The 22,270-nt window shown below is 46.2% G+C and overlaps 1 protein-coding gene across 2 annotated transcripts in view; it reads left to right on the top strand.

The window, feature by feature from the left end:
• Window positions 1-22,270, top strand: part of LOC140909402 (uncharacterized) — a 75,951-nt gene that overhangs the window by 33,440 nt on the left and 20,241 nt on the right. Inside the window, exon 4 of one of the 2 annotated variants that reach the window (XM_073338592.1) lies at window positions 21,648-21,698. In XM_073338592.1, the coding sequence (XP_073194693.1) occupies window positions 21,648-21,698 (51 nt within the window). Of the gene's footprint in view, window positions 1-21,644; window positions 21,699-22,270 lie in introns of both variants that reach the window. The other variant, XM_073338591.1, reaches the window with a different exon arrangement.

Here is a 22,270-nt window from a genome sequence, read left to right as displayed (position 1 = left end):
GTTAAGTGGCGGACTTCAGTCTCCAGGGCCATACATCATGAAATTTCCTGGCCTGAGTTTTGCAGGTGCTCAGACCAGATGAGCCCAGTGGTCCCTTCTGGGCTTAAAAATCTATGAATCTAGCCCCAACAGCTTCTATTGGTTTCAGTGGAAGTTGTGATCATTCAGCAGCTCTGAAAATCAAGCTGTTGACTGGGTGGCGTAATGATAGGCACTGAAGTTTGAAAATGTGGGCCTTAGCTGCTGTTGTGTCTAAGTGCTGCTCTGCTTCCTAGTTGGAGCCATATCATGAAAAACCACGACAGCAGCAGCCTGATCCCCAGGGCACCATCAGTGTCCTGATTCCTGCTTTTCATAACCCTCTGGCCTCTGCAATTATGGAATCCTGGATTCCCCGCCAAATTGCATCTTGCAATTCCGCCTTATCACAATGGGGGAGTCTCCTGCCGCTCTGTGCTCCTTCCCCCAGCCAACATTCTGGGATGATATGCCAGGCACAATGAGGGGTTCAGAGCATTATGGGGGGGTGGGCGGGGGGCTTGACTGCTGTGAGGCAATCCTAGGACTGTAGCAGTTTCGGACTGAAAAGATTTTATTAGCTCATCTGATCCGTCAAGCCCACAAAGATCTATAGCCCTGCAGCAGAGAAGGGATCAGACATTACCACACTCGCTGCCCATGAGGAATGGCAGATCATTCCCATTCTCTCTCCCGCCCCCTGTCTCTGTTTCCCTGGAGGAGGCAGGGAGATAGCGGCTGTTCTGTCCTCTTGGTCCAGTGTTTACTGGAGAGAATCTCTGGCTCTGTGCCGTCGGAGCTAACGTCTGGTTTGCTGATTAAGACATTTATAGAGTCCGTGTAGGCAGAGAGCAGGGGAGGGAGGGAGGGGTGCCATCTGAGAACACCCAGGTGCTGGGAAATAGAGAGAGGCTCAAGGGGGAGGGTGTGGGCACCCCCACCCTGCCTCTGAGGAGGTGATTATAATTCTGCCAGCCAGCAGCTATCTCTCTCTCTTCCATTGTGCCCTGTGAGTGCGCTGTGGATGGTTATCATCATGGAATGCCTGGCAGATGTTTTCTGTGCAAACACACATGACAGTGGAAGCTCTTGTACGCTGGCACGGCTGGTTGAATTGAAGTAGGAGGAGAGCTGCTTCTCAGCTAGAGATCAGCCACTGTTCTGCAGGAGCTGCAGCTCGCTTTGATCAGCAAAGCTGCCTCTGAGCATGGGTCACCACGAATCCTTTGGTGCGTCTCCACCTCAGTGACTCACCGTTCATAACTTCTCCTGCAGCTCTGATTGGCAGTTGCCTCCTGCTGTTCCAGTCGTGGGCTCCCTGCACGCAGCTCTCTGGGTGCACATCAATAATCCTGATTTGTGAGCACCCCTCTGCTCTTCCAGTTCCTGCCCCCCGGTCTGCTCTGCTATTGCCCCTCAGTGCTGACTTGGAGCAGCTGCTGCTGCTCCATTTCTAGGTCTCCTTATAGCTGTGCTGCTAATGAACCCAGTTCCCACCTTCTAGCATCTCCTGTTATTCCAGCCACAACTCTACCAGGGCACTTCAGTCCTGATGTGGAATACATTTGCTATTCCATTCCTAGGCCCACACATCTCTGCTACTGTCCCTCAGTGCCTTCCTTCTGGTTTAGGTCTTGGCCTATCCTGAGCCAGTTAAGAGTTGCCTTTGTCATACACGCAATGGAAGCAGGCTGAAAGAGGATGGATGGGTGAGTCTCTGCATGGGTGCCTCTGTCAGGAAAAGACAGCTGTGCCTCCATCTTGTTCTCCCTAAGGGACCAGCAACACAGCATCGCCTCCTCTGTGCTCTCTGTCCCTGTGAGCTTGTGCAACTGAGAAACCTGCACGGTGGATATAGCTGATCTGAGCGTCATGCTATCATACCACCACGCTTGCTGTTATCAGCTAGCAGCAGCAAACTCACGTCTGTTCCTTCTGGGAGCATCTGGAGCCTGTTGCCCTGATGAGCTCCTGCTTTGGTTCCTGACTGAAGGCAGGATTGGGCGTCTCCTGAGGGAGCAGGAGTCAGTCTCCTGAGATCTAGTGGTCACCTACCAAGCGGGAGGTTACACTTGGATTAATAGTCCCAGTCGCTCCTTCCCCAAGACAGCAGAGAATGGGAAACAGTAATGCATTCAGCCCTCATGGAGAAAGGCAGTGACCCAACAGCAACCCCTTCCGGCTACGTAATGGCGGCATCAGCAAGTCCCCAAGAGAGTCTTGTTCAGTCCTCACGATGCTTGTGGCTGCATTGCAGGGCATTGAGAAGGGAAGGAAATCGGATGTGCATGGGCTGGGGGAGAATGAGTTGAAGGGTATAGAGACCCAGAGGAGCCCACTGAGGAGCAAGAGAGGAAGCCATCTGGGGTGTATCGGGATCTTCAAAGAGACAGTAATAGCACCTGGCATCAGGGACACTAAACTGTAAGCCTGAAGTTGAAGTTACTGGCTTTTAATTGGGGTTGGCAGGCTGGCTGGAAACCTTTTCAGCCCTGCTGTCTGGTGCTCTGGCTGCAGGCCAGAGGGAAAGGAGGTCAGATGGGCACATTGGCATGGATACTTCAGAGATGATCCAGCACAGGGCAATGTCTGGAGTGTTTCCAGTATCTATGATTGGGCTGGAGCTGAAATATATATGTGCCTCTAAGGACCAAATCCATGAGATGGGGTGGTCTAGCCCAAGTTACTGGTGAGAGGTGGCCTGGCCTGGCTGGTGAATGGCATGTGACTTTGCCCCCGAGCAAAAAGACAGGCCGCTCACTAAGAGGCTGTTGGGGAATCTGCATGGGGGAGGAGCGTGCTGGGGTCTGAACCTTAAGTGTCTTTGTCACTCAGTCATATCGTTGCATATGGCAGGGCTTGGCAAAGCCTGACTCATCCTCCTCATCCTCCGCTGGGTGCTTGTCTGCCAGTGTCTGGAATTGTCCGTGTTGGACTGGCAGGCCGTGTACAGGCCAGACAGGTTCTTGAGGGTGGGGTTGTAAGTCGAGGGCTGTCCTAACACAAAAGTGACTTGATGAGGAACGAGCAACTTTCACTGCGTGGACGCAAGGCTGGATCCTTAGGAGCAGCGGTCCACTGGGATTTCCCTCCTACTTCTCTTTCAGATAGCTGGGTGCTTCCTTTCTGCAGAGGGTTTCCCAAAGGCGTTCTTTCAACCCAGCCCAGGAGGACAATGCCAGCTTTCTTCCTGGCTTTGGACTTGCCCCAACTGGCTCTGAGGGCTCTGGCGGATTAAAAAGTTTTGCTGGAACCTGTTTGTACTTTCCTGCAGGACAAGTTAGTAGATGCTGCTTGGGAATGTACAGATGGGGTCTGACCTGTGCACTATAGGTCTTGGATAGAGAGAGGGGAGGGTTGGGTTATCCCACCGACATTCTCCTTGGCATATCAAGGCTAGGAAGACAGCTAGGATTCTGAATGGACTGTTTGTCTCCTGGGCCAAACCCACCCTGGTGTGGGTGCTTCATTGTGATTCAAATACCGCACGTTTTCTGCACACTCCTTACTGCACTGTGAGAGTGGGAGAGGGCAGGCAGCTCCTCCATATGCTGTTGCTACCCATGTTGTTTTTGTTCTGTGGGTGAATCAATTTCAGTTTCCAGGCCTGGAAAGCCACACCTTTTGCTAGCATTGAAAGCCCGAGCCCCAAATGGAATCCCCAGGGGAAAGCATTTGATGGCTGAGGACCAGGAGGTGTTTGGGCAATGGAAGGCACGTGGCTGTTGGAATATGCTCAGCTATTCTCCACATAGTTCGGCTAATCCAATATTAGTGTCAGTGATATGTTGCACTTTGGCTTGCATCTGAGGGTTTCAAAGCACTTTACGCTCATTAATTAAACCTCACAACACCCCTGTGTGTTAGTGTGTATCTCCATTATATAGATGGGAAAATTGAAGCAGAGAGGTTACGGGCCAGATTTTCAAGAGACCAGGTCCTGTTTAGGCACCTAATTCAGTGGCCAGACTTTTGAGAGGGGAGTAGTGGGAGCTGGCCGCTGAGCGCTCTTGGCTGTAAGTGACTTGCCCAAAGTTATACAGAGTTGGTGGCAGATGTGGGAGCAGAACCCCAAAAGACGTATCTTTGCTCTAGTCATTATACCCCCTCCCTCCAATAGCATCCTCCTGCACTTAACTGACAGCACCAAGCATTGCTGCAATGAGACATGACAGAGATGTGTCTGGATCATGTAATCTCCCCATGGAGAGATCCTGGGTGCAAGAAGAGCAGGGAAGCGAGGAAGAGACTGCGGCTTGGATATGGAAGCGGTAGAAACAGGATGGTCTCATGATGATATGGGATTAGCAAGTAATGCCAGGCTTTTGCACTCCCCTTGTGCCACAACAGAATTAGAGAGACTTATTACAGAGCTTTCCTGTGCCAAGTTTGAGAGTCTCTGTTGTTCCAGTTCGATGGGCAGGACTGGGTGTGCCATCGGTCCTGTAACTAGTGTTAATACTCTAGGAAATAATCTTTTGGAAAAGCTTTGGCTTGGGAGTCTGTGCAGCCCAGCTGTTACTAGCACAGCTGTCCTAGCGTGGGCTGAGTTCCTAACTTATTTTCCGCCTTAACTCTGAGTAGTCCATCTCTTGTTGGTTCAAAGGAGACTTTTAAAGTTACAAAACTGCACCTTTGTGGGCCTATCTTGCCTTTCTGGCACCCATTGAAATCAGTGGGTGTTTTGCATTCAGGACTGGGACCTTTGTGTTTGAACCCCTAGGCTGAGATTTTTAAAGCCTTCAATGTTGGTCTAACTCTGCTCCCCCTGGAGTTAGGCTAATGCTGAGTGCCTTTGAAAAATCTCACCCGGCTCTATTCCCATACACATAGCTTTTTGGTGAGCTGCAGTTAATGTGGAGAAAGGTCAAGGGTTTAAAGGAAAACCCCTGGAAAGCAAAGTGTAGTTTTAAAGTCACGCATCGAGAAAATGTAGAATTTCTGCTGGCTAAAGGGAAGTGAAAAAATAAAAATTGGAGAGTAGAGCTGGGAGATCTCCCCTCCATACCCTTCATGCCTATTTCTTATACAAGTGGTCTCACATAGGAATGAGCTTGCTAAGCTTGGAGTTCTCCTAAGGGTTGTAGGAATCCTGTAGCCTGTGTTGTAAAATCTATGGCCATGCCTACGCCAGGAAAAAAGGTGTGTTTTTTACAACGAGATAGTTAACATTGTAAAATCCTAGTGTAGCCAGGTCAACCTGTAGTTTTACCTCTGTGTAGCTGGTTAAGGTGAACCCTAGTTGCCCAGGTACATCAAGGTAACACTACAGCTTGCCCTGCCTATATTAGGATTTTATAACACGTTAGCTATTTTGTTGTAAAAACACACACTTTTCTTAGTGCAGATATCACTTTGGCTACTCCTGCAGAGTTTGCAAGCTCTGTAGGGTAGAAATCCCCTTGTACGTTCGCCAGATGCTCTTGCAGGCTTTGGCTTAACGGTGCATGGGGCAAATGTAGTATTCAGGAAGCATCTGGCAGGTTGGTAGATAATTTCTGAAGCTCATATAACTGGGCCTGCACTGTGGAAATGTGGAAATGTCTACAAAGTGAGAACACCTCTGATTTTGCCTCCTCCCCGCCCCGTTTCATTTCAAATACCTTGTCCAATTTTCCTGGATGGATAAATTCTGTGCTGCTGTAAGTTCACGCTTGTGACATTGCAGGCAGGGTGGTGTGGTGAAGCTGTTGGAGATCAGAGAGTATAATGAGGTTTATAATGGAAGGCTTGTTTCAGCCTTTACCTCTGAGGAGTCTAGTGTCACTCTGTACCGGAGAAAGAGAAGAGACGCATGCACACCGATACAGAGAGAAAGAACACACTCTGCCTAGCTAGGTGAGAAGACTATAAGTTCAGCGTATCTTAATGCAAACCTCCAAAGCAAAGCTGGAGTGCTTTGGTCAGTACTCACTGCCTGACATGTCGCTGTGATATCATGATGGGTGCTATTTGGTTGTCGTTTATTTATAACACAAAGACACCATGTGCAAAGTGTTTTTAAAACATTCTTTCAGTTTAATCAGGGTTCTCATCATTCCCTAAATCACACCTTTACCCCTCTTGTCTCTTTTTGAAATGCTTTTTGGAGTGAGTCTAATTGTCAAGGATGGAATTGGTGCCACGTGGAAAATGCTTTCAGGGCTTTTGAAAAATACATTGTGCACTGATCAAGATAGTGATAGTACAGGATCCTCTTAAATATGCCTGTGTCTTCTCTGCAATTTTGATCATCACCATAATGTTTTTTCTGTAATATCTAACTGAGTCATCCTGCATGGTGTGCTTGAAAGGCATTTTATGTTGCCATAATCCTTCTCTTCTGCTCGCTACATTTTGCAAGCTCTCCAACTACAGGCAGATGCTCTGAATATTCTACAGGGAGACCTCAGAGATGGGTGAAACCATAAACCACAAGAGGTTGAAAAATATCAGGTTATTTTCCTCTCAGTGCGGCTGCTGGGTATGTGGTGGGGCTGTTGGGTGAGATAGAAAGCGGCTGGAGTTAGCAATTTTGAAACTTGCATACATTGCTCGTTCTGCAGTACAGAACTCTCCACTAAATTCAGCCACTGGTTTCTTTTGCCCTCCAAACTTCTGGATCCAAATCATGTGTATTAAAAGACATAGGCATGTGTGGCACGAGTTTATATATATATATACATAAGCTCATGCCTTTTTTTATCCTAATGTCGTTAGGCATAAGGGCCAAACACAACTTGTGAAGTTCAGATTTGCATCTGTACTCTGACTGTTGCTATTATGGACTGAATCAAAATCTTGGCTCCAAATGCATCACTAAGGCAGCAGCTTGTTTCAGTCAAGGTGCTAGGAATGAATTTGCTTGAAAGAAGGCACGGACATACACTAAGATCACGAATGCAGAGGAGGCAGAAGTAGTTTCAAGAGAGGTCTGATGAAGTCCAAATGGATCTCTCTTGCCATAAGAAATTTAAAATGGTGTGACGTGTGGCGGCTGATGTGTGCTAACAGCCAGGGGCAAGGATAATTGCTGAAGCTCAGTCCTGTATGGGTTGAAGTGTGTATGTGGGTACGGGGAACAGTGCTGCCTATTGAATTGCCCACTCCACTTCCTGCAGTATCTAGCTCCTGTTGGCCTGATTCTCCGCCACCGTGCACCACCTGCAGTGATTTAGAACGGAGCAAAGTGGATGTAAAATGCTACCCGATCCAAACAGTGCTTGGAGACTACAGTGATGAGGGCCATATACATGCAATGCATTGAAAGACAGACAAAGCGCTAAGGCGGTGGAATAGCAAGTCCGACGTGTTCCGTAGTGATTACTCAGCCAGGTGCATGGTCTAGCCCTTTAGCACGTGAGATCAAACTCCATCACAGCCCAACGTGCTATTGCCACAGATGGGCCCTAAGCCTTGCCAGCTAGTGAAACTATCTTGATATGAAGCAGGTGCAGACAGGGTTCCGTTGCATTCAGGCCTCATGCAAGTCTTAGGAAGCCGAGCAACTGCTGGGGAGACTGTTCTGCAAGCACAGCGGTTAATTACGTGTCGTATAAATGGATTAGCTCACTGGAGAGTGAGATCCTTTTATCCTATTAGCCAGCCAGCAACTCCAGTGTGTTCCCCTGTGTCGTTATTATGTACATGGTGTTCAGAAGGGAACACGGGGGCAAGTGAATGGTGGAGAGCAAATGGGTTAGTCCAGCATTTCCCTCTGTCATTTATTATTTTATTTATTATTCTAGTCGTCGTCTTGTATTATTCTCATCCCCTGGTAGCTCATAATGCTATGAGAAGTAGTCCCTTCAGTCTGTTAATCATCCTGGCCTGTAATTTCCAATATTGTACTTATTTATGCAAAACTGTGCTCATTTGCATACACAAATGAAGTTAATCCTTCATAAAAAAGCCCAGGCATGTGAAGGTGAAAGGCTTTCTAAGACATTGATGGGCTGTCGTGACGTGGGTGCGTGTATATTGGGAGGGAGGGATGGCGCTTAGAGAGATCAAGCAAACCCCAGGGTCTCAGCAGCGACCTGTGTGTCTGTTTTATGCAGCCTTGTTTTGGCTTTGCAGAGCCCTTGATGCAGTCAAAATAATGAGCTTTTGCCTCTTCAAAGCTGCTCCACCACGCAGGCATTTAAATCTTAGGTGAAGATCAGATTTTGTGGGGGGGTTTGTTGACCCCCCCCATAAATGGCTGTCTCCCATCAAGGAATTCCCTCTTGACATGATTGCCAGGATGTCTCAGTGTCTTCCCATTAACATCATTTTTTGTCCTGGGCTGGACATTGGATGGTTATTTGAAGCCAGTTCCGTGTACACATCTGACTTTGGAAGCGCCACTCCTCGCTTAACTGCTCACCACCCTGCCATGAGATGGAGTTGGAGTTTGTGGAGTTTTCTATATACACAAATACATAAATTCATAACCATGGTCTGTATACATGTCTTGTGATGACCATTGAGTTCAGAATATTATAAGCTTTCATAAAATACCCTACTTGATATATATTATAATACAGTATGCAATCAGATGGTTTAACGACTTATTTTGGGGGTTTAAACCTTCTGTTTTCCCCGGGGGTTCCTTCAATTTTGATTTTTCATGAGTGCCTCACAATTTTTAATGTATTTCTCCTTCCAGCACTCCTGTGATGTAGGAAAGTGCTATTATCCCCAAGTTTCAGATGGAGTATTGCGGCACAGAGAGAGTAAATGACTTGCCCAAGGTCACACAGGAAGTCTGCAGTGGAGCAGGGAATTGCACATGGGTTTCTGGAGTCCTAGGTTAGCACCCTAAGGCCCAGTACTAGTCTGATTTATAATCACTAGGGTCCTCCAGCCACTAGAGGGCTACATATACAGAAAGGCATCAGCAGGTCTGACTTTCCATTCAGCAGAGGGCAGTGTTACATATATACATGAAGAAGTGCATTGCAAAGGCTCCTCAAGTTCTGGAGGGGAATGTTTGATTTGAAGCAATTGAAGGGATTTTATTTTGGGCACCAAAAGATTACGTTTAGCAGCGCTGTTGAGGCTGAGGGAATCAGCTTTCCCGTCATAATACTCAGGGCCACAGATCTCCTTGATCAGCAGGCATTTACTGGGGAAGAGAGCAGCAAACTACTAACAATACGAGTTGGTTTCCACCTTTTGTTGATTCCCCAAGGACCACTCCCTTTTTAGAAACATTTATGCAGTATAGGGACATCTAATGCCTGAATAGCATAACTGCAAAGACATAGCATTACATCCCTGAGCCTCTTGTGCTCCACATAATGCAGTCACCGAACCTGCATTGCCTAAAAGCTGATTGCTTTTCTGGCAAGGGCTTAGTCTCAAGTGCAGATGATAGTGTCCCCTCCTAGTGGCCCCAGCCTGTATTGGTTCTAAGTCCCCGTGTTATTTGCAGGTTGGCACTCATATCGTAAAAGAATAAATGGACATAAATCAGATGTCAAGAATTATAACATTCATAAACCAGTCGGAGAACACTTCAATCTCTCTGGTCACGCAATTACGGACATGAAGGTCGCTATCTTAAAACAAAAAAACTTCAAATCCAGACTCCAGCGAGAAACTGCTGAATTGGAATTCATTTGCAAATTGGATACTATTAATTTAGGCTTAAATAGAGACTGGGAGTGGCTAAGTCATTATGCAAGGTAGCGTATTTCCCCTTGTTTTTTCCTAAACCCCCCTTCCCCCCCAGACGTTCTGGTTAAACTTGGATTTATGCTGGAAATGGCCCACCTTGATTATCATACACATTGTAAGGAGAGTGGTCAGTTTGGATGAGCTATTACCAGCAGGAGAGTGAGTTTGTGTGTGTGGGGGGGTGAGAAAACCTGGATTTGTGCTGGAAATGGCCCACCTTGATTATCATGCACATTGTAGGGAGAGTGGTCACTTTGGATGAACTATTACCAGCAGGAGAGTGAGTTTGTGTGTGTATGGGGGTGGGGGGTCAGAAAACCTGGATTTGTGCTGGAAATGGCCCACCTTGATTATCATACACATTGTAAAGAGAGTGGTCACTTTGGATGGGCTATTACCAGCAGGAGAGTGAGTTTGTGGGGGCGGGACGGGGGACGGAGGGTGAGAAAACCTGGATTTGTGCTGGAAATGGCCCAACTTGATTATCATACACATTGTAAGGAGAGTGATCACTTTAGATAAGCTATTACCAGCAGGAGAGTGGGGTGGGAGGAGGTATTGTTTCATGGTCTCTGTGTATCTAATGTCTTCTGCAGTTTCCACAGTATGCATCCGATGAAGTGAGCTGTAGCTCACGAAAGCTTATGCTCAAATAAATTGGTTAGTCTCTAAGGTGCCACAAGTACTCCTTTTCTTTTTGCGAATACAGACTAACACGGCTGTTACTCTGAAACCACTCATATCTGATTAACTTAGAAATCCCAGTATTCCCAGTACAACTGCTAGGCATTTGTGTAGAGTGGTGTGTGCGTCTTTGCTTCCTTCTCCTGGAGAAAACCTGCTCAGCTGTATGTAATTATGTTGCCCATGAAGCCTAAATAAGCCCCTCCTTTAGCTTAAGTTGTAAGTGACCTTTATTTTGGGAGCAGAAGTTTCTGAATCCTGTCCCTCCTGATGTCCAGCTAAAAGATAACTGTTGACAAGGAAGTCTGCGTCTTGCAGTGATTTCTTTCCCGTCCAGGGACTACAGCGGAGGTTCCCCAGCTTGAGAAGTCCCCGTTGCTGTTGAAGGAACAATCCTGCATATACACCTTAATTTACTCTACTGTCTGATTTGTGTTAACAATTTAACCCCTTCACAGCGCTCAGGGCCATCATTCAAACAACTAACAAGAAAACCTTGGATGGGCACATGTTGGGCCTTGTGGATGAGAGGTACCCAAGAATTTCCTCTTCTCTTTGGTGGTGCTACAGCACTTGAAAGGGAGCAAGAAAGTGGTGCAGGAGATGTCTCCATTTGTGTAACAGCTCTGCCAATGGCAAACATTGCTGGCAGGATTGCAGCTCACATCTAAGCCAGGACTTATTTGTTAATATTTCCAAGGCTCTCTGGCGGTGACTGCAAAAGTGAGATGAACCATGTAGACATCAGATAATACGTTAGGCGAGACTGGACATTCCCTATGGATTGCGAGGAAGCCGGCACCAGGAACCTGGGGAGGAAATGTCACATTGGCAACAATGAATCAAAAGCCTCTGAGCTGCTTCTGAGGAGTCCCCTTCCAGGCTTGACAGCTGTGAAACTAGAGCCCCAGACATTTCAGCAGGGTCTTGCAAACAGGAGAGTTAACTTGTTGTCTAAGCAGTGGCTAATCTTGGCACATACTGTACAGACGAGCTGGACTGAAAGGGATTTAATGAATGCTGCCTCCGTGTTTATTTTTCACCTTCCAGGTGTCTGTATTTTCAAACAGGGCTATTTCCATGTGCAAATGGAGTTTTGCTTGCCTAAGGCCTGAGAGAAAACTGAGAAAGGACTTAAATATTTGGCTGTTTGTGAATAGATGGACCTGATGACATGCTCTGCAGATCAACAGGCATGGGCCAAATTGTCAGGTCAAATTGGGAAGTGAATGCAGAGCTGAGGACTCTCCTCTGAGGATATCCAGCTCCCTGGCCTCAGAAATCAAATCTTAGGGCTGTTAGCAAAGATGCCTTTGCTGATCTTGCCAGTTTGAGCAGTGCATAAGGAGATGAGCTGTCTATAAAGATACCTGGAGCCCATACGTCATAGAGACAACCCAGAAACAATAGAGAGTCAGTCACTTACGTATATTCAGACAACCAATTCCCTAGAGAGCTCATAGCTCTGTGCAAGTGGGTAACTGCACTTTGTACTGCCTGTAGCTTCCAAGTGCTATTCAAGGGTGGTCCCAAAAAACGTCTGTGGGCTTGTCTTTATCTTGGACTTTAAGAACAGGTGGGATCCAGAAGCACTGTCATTGCAGACCCCACCGAGCTGTGATGCAGAAATTAGGGTTCAATTCTATTTTGTTCTGTTCTAGATTGGTTCTTACTGTGTCCTCCTCACTATAGGATCTGAGCGCCTTCCAGCAGTGCATTAAGTGAGGTGACTAACATCTGTCACCTGTGGTTTGTTTAGTCTCTCATCCTCTCGCGGGGCAGGGGAGAATTTTGTGTGTAGTGAAGTAGTTGCTTCCTCACACTTAAGCTCCAATTTTCATATGTGCCCCCTGATTTTGACTCTCTAACCTCAGATGACACATAGGATCTGATCTTCAGAGGTGCTGAAGATCTACAACTGTAACTGAAATCAAGGGGAACTCTAGGTGCTCCATAGCTCCGAAATTCAGGCCCTATATTCACCCAAAAATAAAGGCTCCTACATTTAATGGACACTTTGGAAAACGTACTCCTTAAACTTCGTAGGTCTCAGCTGCTGCCCCATCTGTAAAATGGGGTGGTAATACTTCCCTCTTTCCCTCCAGTGGGTGTTAGTGATGCTATGTCCATCAATGGTTTTGAGGAACTAAGATACTATCTTTGGAGATAAGCATAATGGGAGACCGATGATTAATAATACATACACAAGAAAGAGATACTCCCTCATATGTATGCAGTGCTGTAGCCGTGTTGGTCCCAGGCTATTAGAGAGACATGGTGAGTGAGATAATGTTTTTCATTGGACCAACTTCTGGCACCTGAAAAAGAGCTGTGTGTAACTTGAAAGCTTGTCCTTCTCACCAACAGAAGTTGGTCCAATAAAAGATATTACCTCATCCATCTTGTCTCTCTAATACTCCCTTAAAGAAATTCAACGATATTCCATGGTAAAGGTCAAAATCACTGCAGCTTACTCTAGTATTACCCCCCTCACCACCTCTCCCCAGGGTTATGGACTGATAGTGTATTATTTTTCGTTAGGGCTACCGGGGCAGTGACTGTGTAGGTGAATCCAGCAGCCATTTAACATGCTGCAATAACTCAGATGCAGCCAGGGATGTTAGAATCTATTTTATTGCAAGACAGAAAGAGGGGGGATGGGCCAGGATACCTGAATTATCCCATACTCCTTTTCCAAAAGTCCCAGGATGTCTGTAAGTTCCAGTTGAGCAGCTCCCAGAGCTGCGTAGAAGAGATTTTGGTGTAATATTTTATGTGAAAGACAGCCCCCTGCAGTTTTAGCCCTGGGCAGGGACTCAAGTCCAAGCGTGGGACATGAGCTCACAGGGCTTGATTCATTGTGCTAGCCATAAAGCCAGTGGATCCAGCCACTGGGGAATTCCCTTCATAGAGAGGAATTGGTTTAGAGCAAGGGATCAATTCTCCCTCCCCCACTTGTAACCTTCTCCTGCTGTAGGGGGCGTAGCTGAGGGAAAGAGTACATAAACACAGTGACACTGGCCTCTGGTTATTCCCAGCTGCCTCAACAGCCCCTTGGGGCCACAGATAGCCTGGGATAAATTAAGGCAGCCCTGAGAACAGGGGAGGTGTAAAAGTGTTGTAAAGCCACCTTAGCCTTCCTTCCTTACCCCACCTTGATGCCTGTGTTGAGTGGAGCAGAAAAAAGATAGACTGCCTATCTGTCTAATCTAATCTAGTTAATTAATAATCTGTCTAATCTGCATCTGTCGATTTGCCTCTCTGATTCCCCCCACCATCCAGTCTGAGCCTGATTCTGATCCCACTACCTGGTGTAAATCTGGAGCCAGTGGAGTTACTCTAGATTTACTCCAGTGAAATAGAGATCAGAATCTGACCCTTCCCCCCCATGCTTTTTTGCATTGTAGGCTCCTCACCAGACCGAAGCATTTGTGCCCAAGGTCTAGCAACAGTGCTTAGTGCTAAGGAATTCAAAAACCAAATACCCAACCCAAGCCTTGACAATAGGGAAATCGCTCTTTGTTCTCTCCAGACTCACAAGAAGGTGAAACCTGTCTTCTGCTTTGGGGAAACCTCTTGCCAAGGAAATGAAATGAAGGGACAAGTGAGGCCTGGTTCTCTGTTGCCCTGCACCCTACGCAGTGATTCACACCAGTGCAAAGCACAACTATTGTGATCAGAGGTGCTGGAACTGTGGGTGCTGCGGCACCCCCGTGCTTGAAATAGTTTCCATCATAGACATGGTTTACAGTTTAGTTCAATAGCTCTCAGTGCCCCCACTGTACAAATTGTTCGAGTGCTTCTGATTGTGATCTGGCAGCATGGCACTGCTCCGCTGCGGTGTACATGACTGCACAAGGTGTGGGGAGTTAGGCTTTGAGATGGTTTTATGGCGAAACTGTGAGGTGGCAGGGGAAGGAGAACCTGAAGGAGCTGGGTCTGATGCTGAGCTCTGATTGTGTCCTGTAGGCATTTTAGAGGAGGCTCCTGGCGGGGAGGGCAATGTATGGGAGGGCAGCCCTTGGCCAGTTATTGGAGATGGCCTATCTCCATGTCCTCAATCATTCTTTCTGGCCTTGTTTTGAATAGAATCCAGCTGAAATCCCATTTGGGCTGATGGGGTGAGGGATGGGGCGAGGCTGCAGCGTGTTAGATGGCACGGGTATCCCATCCCCCCACCCCAACCCTGCCTGCGCCCTGCCACGCGGTGAGACTTAGGTGGAACTCGGTCAAGCAGAAGCCTGCAGCGGCGGCAGCAGCGTGCCTCACAATAGCCACTTTGTGCTGGGGCCTGACCTCATCTGTCCACCAAGCTGCAGCTGCTCCCTCCCCTGCATGGGTGTTAACCCTCAGCGCGCCGGGCCAGACGCAATAATTGCTGGGGAGGTGGGAGGAAGTCGCTTTGTTCCTTTGCTGGTGCTGTTGGCTGGGGTGTGGTAGGTTGCTGTTCCCACTCTAATGACAGGCCGGTCTCCACTGGGGCAGTGGGGGGAGACTGAGCTAGCCCCTGGTCTCCTGGAGCTCCTGCAGAGGAGGGATACTGTGTGGTTGCCCTAGAGGAACCTTCACCTGGTCACATGCTGCACTTTACTTTTTGGCAGCGGCAGTTCTTGTCTGTAAAGCGGATTAGTGCCCCTGAAAAGCGACAGCCCTGGAGGCTGAACCCTGGACAAGGAGAATTTCTCCCACCCTAGCCATCTGTCTCATCCCACCTCTATGGGCAAGAGGGGAGTCTTTCGGTGGCCCCATTGAGTCTTTAGCTTCTCTGGTGGCTCTGCCAACAAGGGGGCTAATGAGTTATGTTGGTTTTGGTGATGTGGACTCCTACCCAGTGGGAACTGGACAGGGAACCCCCCACTCCTTTCACCTCAGCCACCAAGGAGCCATTGGAGGGCCATGGCTTTCCACCGCAAGTGCCCTTGGTCTCATTTGGCCTGTTGATCTAGAGGTGAAAGGGTTGCCCATTGCCAGTCCCCTGAGCAAACAAACTAGTCCTCAACTCTTCGACGGGTCCATCCAGTTCTTTATATATGTTTCTCCTCCCCCTTGCTTGCCCAGTATTCTCCCTTCTCTCTCACCCCAAAATCATCCTGATCCCCACTCTCTGCAAGTTTGAAAGCTTCTGCTGTGCTTAAAAAATGATGTCTCCAAGTGCCATATGTTCCCTTTGTGTCACAAGTTAATGTGGATGTCTTAGAAGGCAGAATGCACAGGGCAAGACCCTGGAGGCAAGGTGATTCTTTAAAGGTGTCCCGCAAAGGGGGGAAAATGTTCTCTGCCTTTTTTACTTCTTTATGATAGATTAAAAAAACCCTGAAAAGTTCTTTTTCAAGCAATTGTTTCCCTGCATGTTATTTTTACTTTAGAAAACCAGATCTTGCCTGCTCTGTTTTTCCTAGAAGACTCTTTGGACTACTGGAGAACTAGTAAGGGTATGATATCCTCTCTAGAATGGAAAGTAAACCTGGCTGAGGACCAGTGACTTTTATTCAGGCTATTTACATTTTTTTTCTTCTTTGTGAACACCTATTTAACTCCAACCCCTGACAAAAAACCCACACACCTTCAATAAAGGCTGAGACCACTCCCAGTCCTCCACAAAACCAGGGAAGAGCAGATTCGACATTCCTTGTGTTATAACGAAGGCGTTATCTGCACATATAGTTACAGCAGTTAAACTAAAAGGTGTGTTTTAAAATTATTTTCATTAAACTGGTGCAAAACCTCTAGATGGACATTCTTCATTCACTTTCAACTTGATTTATTTCAGTTTATCTTAAGCTGATCTCTTGTTCATTTAAATTAAATTGATGGAAATCAATATTAAACTGAATTAAGATTCTTCACACAGGAGTTTGCACCAATTTGTCTAAATTGATGTAAAACCCAATTTTTCTTCTACTGAGTTCAACTTTGGAGTGGAAAGAAGCCCAGCCATTAAAAAAAGAACAAAACAATCTTTTTTGGTTTGTTTTAAGTTGTGGAGACAGTAAAAATGAAACCGAGATTTCTAAAAATTGTTTCATGTATACATATTTGAGGCTGAATAGGCATATGGGCGGAGAGTTAAGGCTGGTTTTCAGCTTGTAGTGTGATATTTTACACTTGTACATTGAAAAGATTGTCTCAGCTGCAAGTGAATTTGCATATTATTAACCCACAGCTCTTTCCTTTAACTGTTCATTTCCATAGTTTTAAATGCTCATTTTCTAAAAACTGTAACATGATTTAGAATTTGTATCTTTTAACATTCATGTTAATTAGTGAAGCAACCTTAACTTAAGGGATAATTATGTTTTTGTCTGTTAATATAGATTGCAAAGAACTTGGTAGCATGGTAGCTTATGTGTGGTTGTATAAACATAAACGTGCAGTGACTTCTACTGGACAGAAACAGAACTGCTCCAAAGCATATCATAGGCTCTATACTGCTAATGCCTACATGGAGATTTTCGCTGTAGCACAAGTGTTAGGAGGGTGGTGCTTTAAGAGCAGCAGGCTCAGTATTTTGTCTCTGCTGTTTACATGCCACTCTGAATGGCTGCGATATACAGCCAAGTCCTAGGGGATCATGGGTTAGTTGCAATATTTTATTCAGTGGCTATGTAACTCTCTAAATGATTGTATTGAATCACTGGAATTTTCTTTTAAATCCCAGTCTGGGATAAAGGGGATCTCTGTGGAGCTCTTGTGTGCAGGAGGTGGAGTGGGTGGGAGGATTTCATAGGCGGAACTGATTCTGCTGTGCTCAGAAATTTAACCCTCAGTCAGCTCACTCAGCCTTCACTTCAGAGCTGCTCAGCATGTGGTCCTGGAAGAAACTTTTCTTTTCTTCAGTCAATTTGTTTTTGCCTTCACTTTGGGAGCCACCGGCCTGTTACAATATGCTTTCCATTGCTCTGGTAACTGTAGTTCAGCTTGTAAAGCCTACAGCCAATTTGTGGTCGACAAGGAGGACATTTTAGTTTAAATGAGGGGGTTGGGAGTAGGAAAGGTGCCTCTTTCATCCCGTTCCCTTTATTGTAGAGGGAAGAAGGATAGTCTTGTGATTAAAAGGCCTCAGAATCAGCATCCAATTTTATTCACAACTCTGCCACTCATTTGCTAGTTTGTGACTGCAGGCAAATCATGTAACCCCTCCTTGCCTCAGTTTCCCCATTTGCAAAATGGGAAATGAAGGGTTACTAGCAAGGTAGCACATGCCACCTTTCATCTAGGCCTTTCCCCCTGGCTTTAAGCTGCTCCAAGTCATGCAGCCAAGTTAATGTTACTTCAGCCATGTCTGTACCTATGTGTCTATGAATTAATGAGTCTCTGCTTCTTAGAGCCGGACCGAAAGCTCCAGAGAGCCAGGATGAGAAGGGGCTGCCTTGGAAAGCCCCCACGTTGTTGCTAGGCAGCAGCATGCTTTAGCTTTCTAATCTGAAAGGCAGCGCTCGGGCTTGGCAGTGAACTGGCTCTGGAACAGGGAACCAGAGGGACGTAAAACCATACAAAGAGGCTTGATTTTATTTTGTAATTGTACCATTGCTGGGGTGCTGCAGCCCAACCTGGAGAGGGGTGATGGCAAGCATGGTTAGGAGCAAAGCAGCAAGAAATTTCACTGGATAAAATAACAGCTGGACCCAGCCTTATTTTGAGGGGCAAAAACATTTAATTCCCCGCCACTTCATGCCCCTCTGCACCTCCTGGATCCTCATGGCAAAGCTGAAACGCTGCAACACAGTTGCTCTCCCCTTATTTCCCAGCTAAGCAGAAGCCGGACATCTCTGCAGCCTCAGAGGAGAGAGCCTTTTCAGCAGAGATTTATGGCCCAACTTTGCAGACCCAAGAGCCTGGGTGGGGGCACGCATAGAGGCATGGAGTTTAAGGCCAGAAGGGACCACCAGCTCCATCTAGTCTGACCTTCTGTACATCACAGGCCACCAGCACCCCTCAACAGCCACACATTAGATCCGACAACTAAACTGAGACCAAAGTATTACAGCCCACAGGAGACGAGACCATTATGTGCGACAGGCAGAGAATCAAAGGGGCTGAGTTGTACCAGTTCTTATCCAAACCTCAGAACCTCTTGGAATTCCCTCATCCCTAGATTTTACTTCTGAACCCAGGGAAAGTCCAGCAGGGGGCATACCAGAGAGGTCATTACCAAATAACATGTCCATGGCTGCCTAGGGCTTCATAGCTAACCAACATGCTGTCTACCACAGCTACCTGGAACTTCATGGCAGAAGCAGGGATGGAACTAAGATCATCTCACTCTTAAAGCTTAGCCCTGCTACTTTAGGTAAAAGAGAATCTCCATTTATCTGTTAGCAGTATAGGGCTTATGATACAGATGAGCAATACTAGTTCCATTCAGAGGGCTCTGTCCATCCATCTATCCGTTCACTCCCCCCCCCCCAAGCCAGTTCATTAAAATATGTAGTATTTATTCAAGTAATTTTTGGCTTCTTCTTTAACAGCATTAGGCACTTACTTAAGTGCAGCTGCAGTCACAGTGAATTGTCCCCACGTTTAGTCAGAGGCTGGGTTGAGTAAACACCAGGGCCTTGGTGTCCAGGCTAATTTGAAGCTGGCTATTTGGAACGGTGTGAATACATGGTGCCTTGCCGGAGTAAAGGGATCTATGAGTGGGAACCCTTGAATCAGTGGACGCTGTGCAGGGGAGACTGGGAGGTACCATGTTTGCCTCCTGTAAGCAGGGGCTGGGCTAAGCAGGCTGCTTGACAATGCTTTGCTCTTTTCAGCTGTGGAAGATGCTTTACAAGTATTGTTGAATTAAGTGTTGAAACTCCCTCCCCCCAGGGGATTGCTGAGTAGTATAAATTCAGTTTTACAGTAGTATAAATTCAGTAGTATAAATTCAGTTTAACTTTTGTTTCGGGACAAAAAATGTTTGTTTGTTTTTTTTAACCTCAAGTCAAGTGACTTGCCTAAGGTCACACAGTTTATAACAGAGCTGGGATTGGAACCCAGGAGTCCTGGCTGCCCAGTTCCCTGCTTTAGCAACATTCCCCTCTCAGAGGTGGGATTAAAACCTAGGCTCTCACCACTAGACCATGCTGCTCCCCTTTGTATGCAGTTCCTCCCCTCAGAGCCAAACAGCATGTAAACTTGCTGTCTTGGGAGGACTCACCTTACCCACCCAGCCAGTGGGTAGATATGGTGAGAGTGAGACATCACACAGTGGCTTTGAAAGAGAAGCTTGTGGTGAGGACCAAACCCTGTAACACCCCACGACTCTTTCCTTCCGCATGCCCTGTACCATGCAGTCGGTCTCTTTGTAAAAGGACATTTAGCCCCACTAAGTTCCCCTCCCTACACTCCCCTCATCTCACTCAACAGTTGTTGGGGGGGGTCTTAAAAACAGGCAGTCACCTCTCAGTAAATACCAAGTTTAGAATAACTCCCCCATAGCAGTGCTGGGAATGGAGCCCTGCATTGTTTTATAGGAATTCCCAAAAAAATACTTGCTGATCCAGATGGCACAGACCTGGGTTAGTTCCGCCGTTCTCTTTGTCTGCTTGCACCTACTTTGTGCTAATCGCTGCTGGGGTCCCTTCAGGGTGAGAGACCTTGGGGCTGCACTGACATCACAGGCTGTGGCTACAGGGCAGAATTCTGGGGTGGGAACTAGTACGTGTGGCTGCGACAAAGCCCTTTGATGGCCAGTGAAAATGGTAGATTCAGGCAAGTAACTAATTATATTTGTCAGCTATTAACAGTCCTCAGCGCACCTATACTTTGAAATGTACTTAGTCTAAACAAACCCAAATCTGTTAGCTTTCAAGATGTACTGCAAGACCCATCTCTTTCCCCAGGTATCTGGGGAGGGATGGTTTGTGGAGGGCTGGGTGCCCTGCCCTGGTATTTGTGCTGGTGGTGGGTGGCTTTTTCTTCCCTTTCTAAGTTTTGGGAGGTTGCTGTGTTTTCTTTGTTTGCACTAGTACTGTAACGGTGTGTTTACTTGTAGTAGATTACTTAGAGCTGGTGAAAAAATGGAATTATTTTTTCCACAGTGGATCAAAATTTTTTGGTTTTCATGGGAATTTGTTGTTTTGTGTCAGGACAAAAAATGTTTGGGTTTTTTTTTACCTTAAATGTTTACTTTTGTTTCAGTTTTTTTAACCGAGTATTTGTGTTTTTTTGTTTTTTATTTTAGTTTTCAGATGCTTTGTTCTCCCTTTATGTATTTTGCCTGTTTTTTCACTGGAAAAATGAAGAGAAAGGTTTTAAAAAAGTGTGAAAAACTGGGGAGTACCCCAGTCGTCTCACTTTGTTACTATTTTCCAATTGGCAAAAGTTGGAAATCAGACAGAAAGTGGGGGAAAGTTTCTCAAGTAGCAGTAGCAAAGTGTAGGAAAGCGAGGAAGAAAACGCTTTGTAGCTTTTGTAGCTAACAGTAGCTATACTTTGTTACTGTTTTCCAGCTAGTAAAAAGTGGAAAACAGAAAGGGCGGAAAATCCACTATTTGTATAAAAAAATAAATAAAATAACTGGTTTTTCCTCCAAATTTTTCATTTTGAAAAATTGAAATATTTCACTGAAATATTTTTCCATAAAATATTTAGTTTTCAATAAAGCTCTTATTTTCCAACTACAAAAGTTTTTATCAGATTTTTTTGGACTAACTCTGATGTTATTCAGCCCCTACTTGTCTGGGTGCTGTATAAAACTTTCTGATGAACAAAGGAGACAGAGCTGGGACTCAAGTTGTGTGGAAGCCTGGTTGTCTCTGTAGCTGTTTTCTGTAAGAAACTCCTCCTGTTCAAGGTGTATGGTTCCATATGACAAGTGTGATGGCTTTTACACTTTTATGTAAAAGTGTGACGACAAGTGTGATGGCTTTTTGAATACCTGCTAGAGGAACCTAGAGCCATGAGTCGGTGCTTTTAAAATCTATTATATAACTCTAAATAAATAAATACAGATAACAGGAACATCCACACGTACATTAAATAGGATAATTTTTTCTTTCAAAAGGAATATAAACTCTCCTGCTTCAGGGCCTGAACCAGTCACTAATTGATGAAAACTAGGAAAAAAAACTTCCCCGTGGGCAAGTTCTTCAATAATTGTTCTCTATAGGGTTTCTTTCACTGTCCTCTGAAGTACTTGGTATTGGCCACCATAAAAGACAGTATGCTAGATGGACCACTGGTCTGATCTGGTATTCCTGTCTTATCTTAGTCCTCTGAACCTTCCATCCTGTTTGACGTAAAGTGACTCCATGCAAGCTTTGTGTTCCCACCACACCACTGCTACTAATCCCTGCATTCTGTTTCTCTTCCAGAAGATGCTGCTCAAGAAGAACTGTGGAGCAAAGACAAGAGTTATTAAAATTCGCGTAAGTTGCCTATTTCCGGTGTGTTTCCAGATGTGTATGAATGAGGTGGCACTCTTTGAATCTCTACAAATGAGAGTTGGTCTGTAGAGGTTTCCTGTGGGGAGGGTTACCTCTGAGTTGTCGGTCTGGAGGGTTTTTCCAAGCCTGAACTACAATCAACATTATTGAGGCGTGGTGCTAAAGAGGATCATATATTGGCCTTTCCGCTCTGGAGACCTTGGGGTCAAATCTTGCTTGAAGTGAAAGTCTACGGCATCCTGTAAATGCATGTAATTACACAAAGCCACTCTTTGATAGAGCACTTCTGATCCTCCTCGATCAGGAGGGGACCAGGTCTGCAATAACAGGGTTATAGCAGTGTGGGAGTGAGATGCATCGGCAGGGCTGTGCGGGAGTCCCAGATACAGAGTAGCAGGGAGCGTGGCTACAGGTTACAACTGAAGAGAATTGTGTGGGACTCAGGACTGGAATAACCAGGGATGGGAGCTGCAGGTCAGGACTATCTTAAGTATTTATGTGGCCCCCATTACTAGAGTACCTGAGCGCCTCACGTTCTTTATGAAGGTATCCTG

This window comes from Lepidochelys kempii, chromosome 3, assembly GCF_965140285.1.
Source record: "Lepidochelys kempii isolate rLepKem1 chromosome 3, rLepKem1.hap1, whole genome shotgun sequence".
Lineage (NCBI taxonomy): Eukaryota > Metazoa > Chordata > Testudines > Cheloniidae > Lepidochelys > Lepidochelys kempii.
This window is presented reverse-complemented; position numbering and strand designations above follow the sequence as displayed.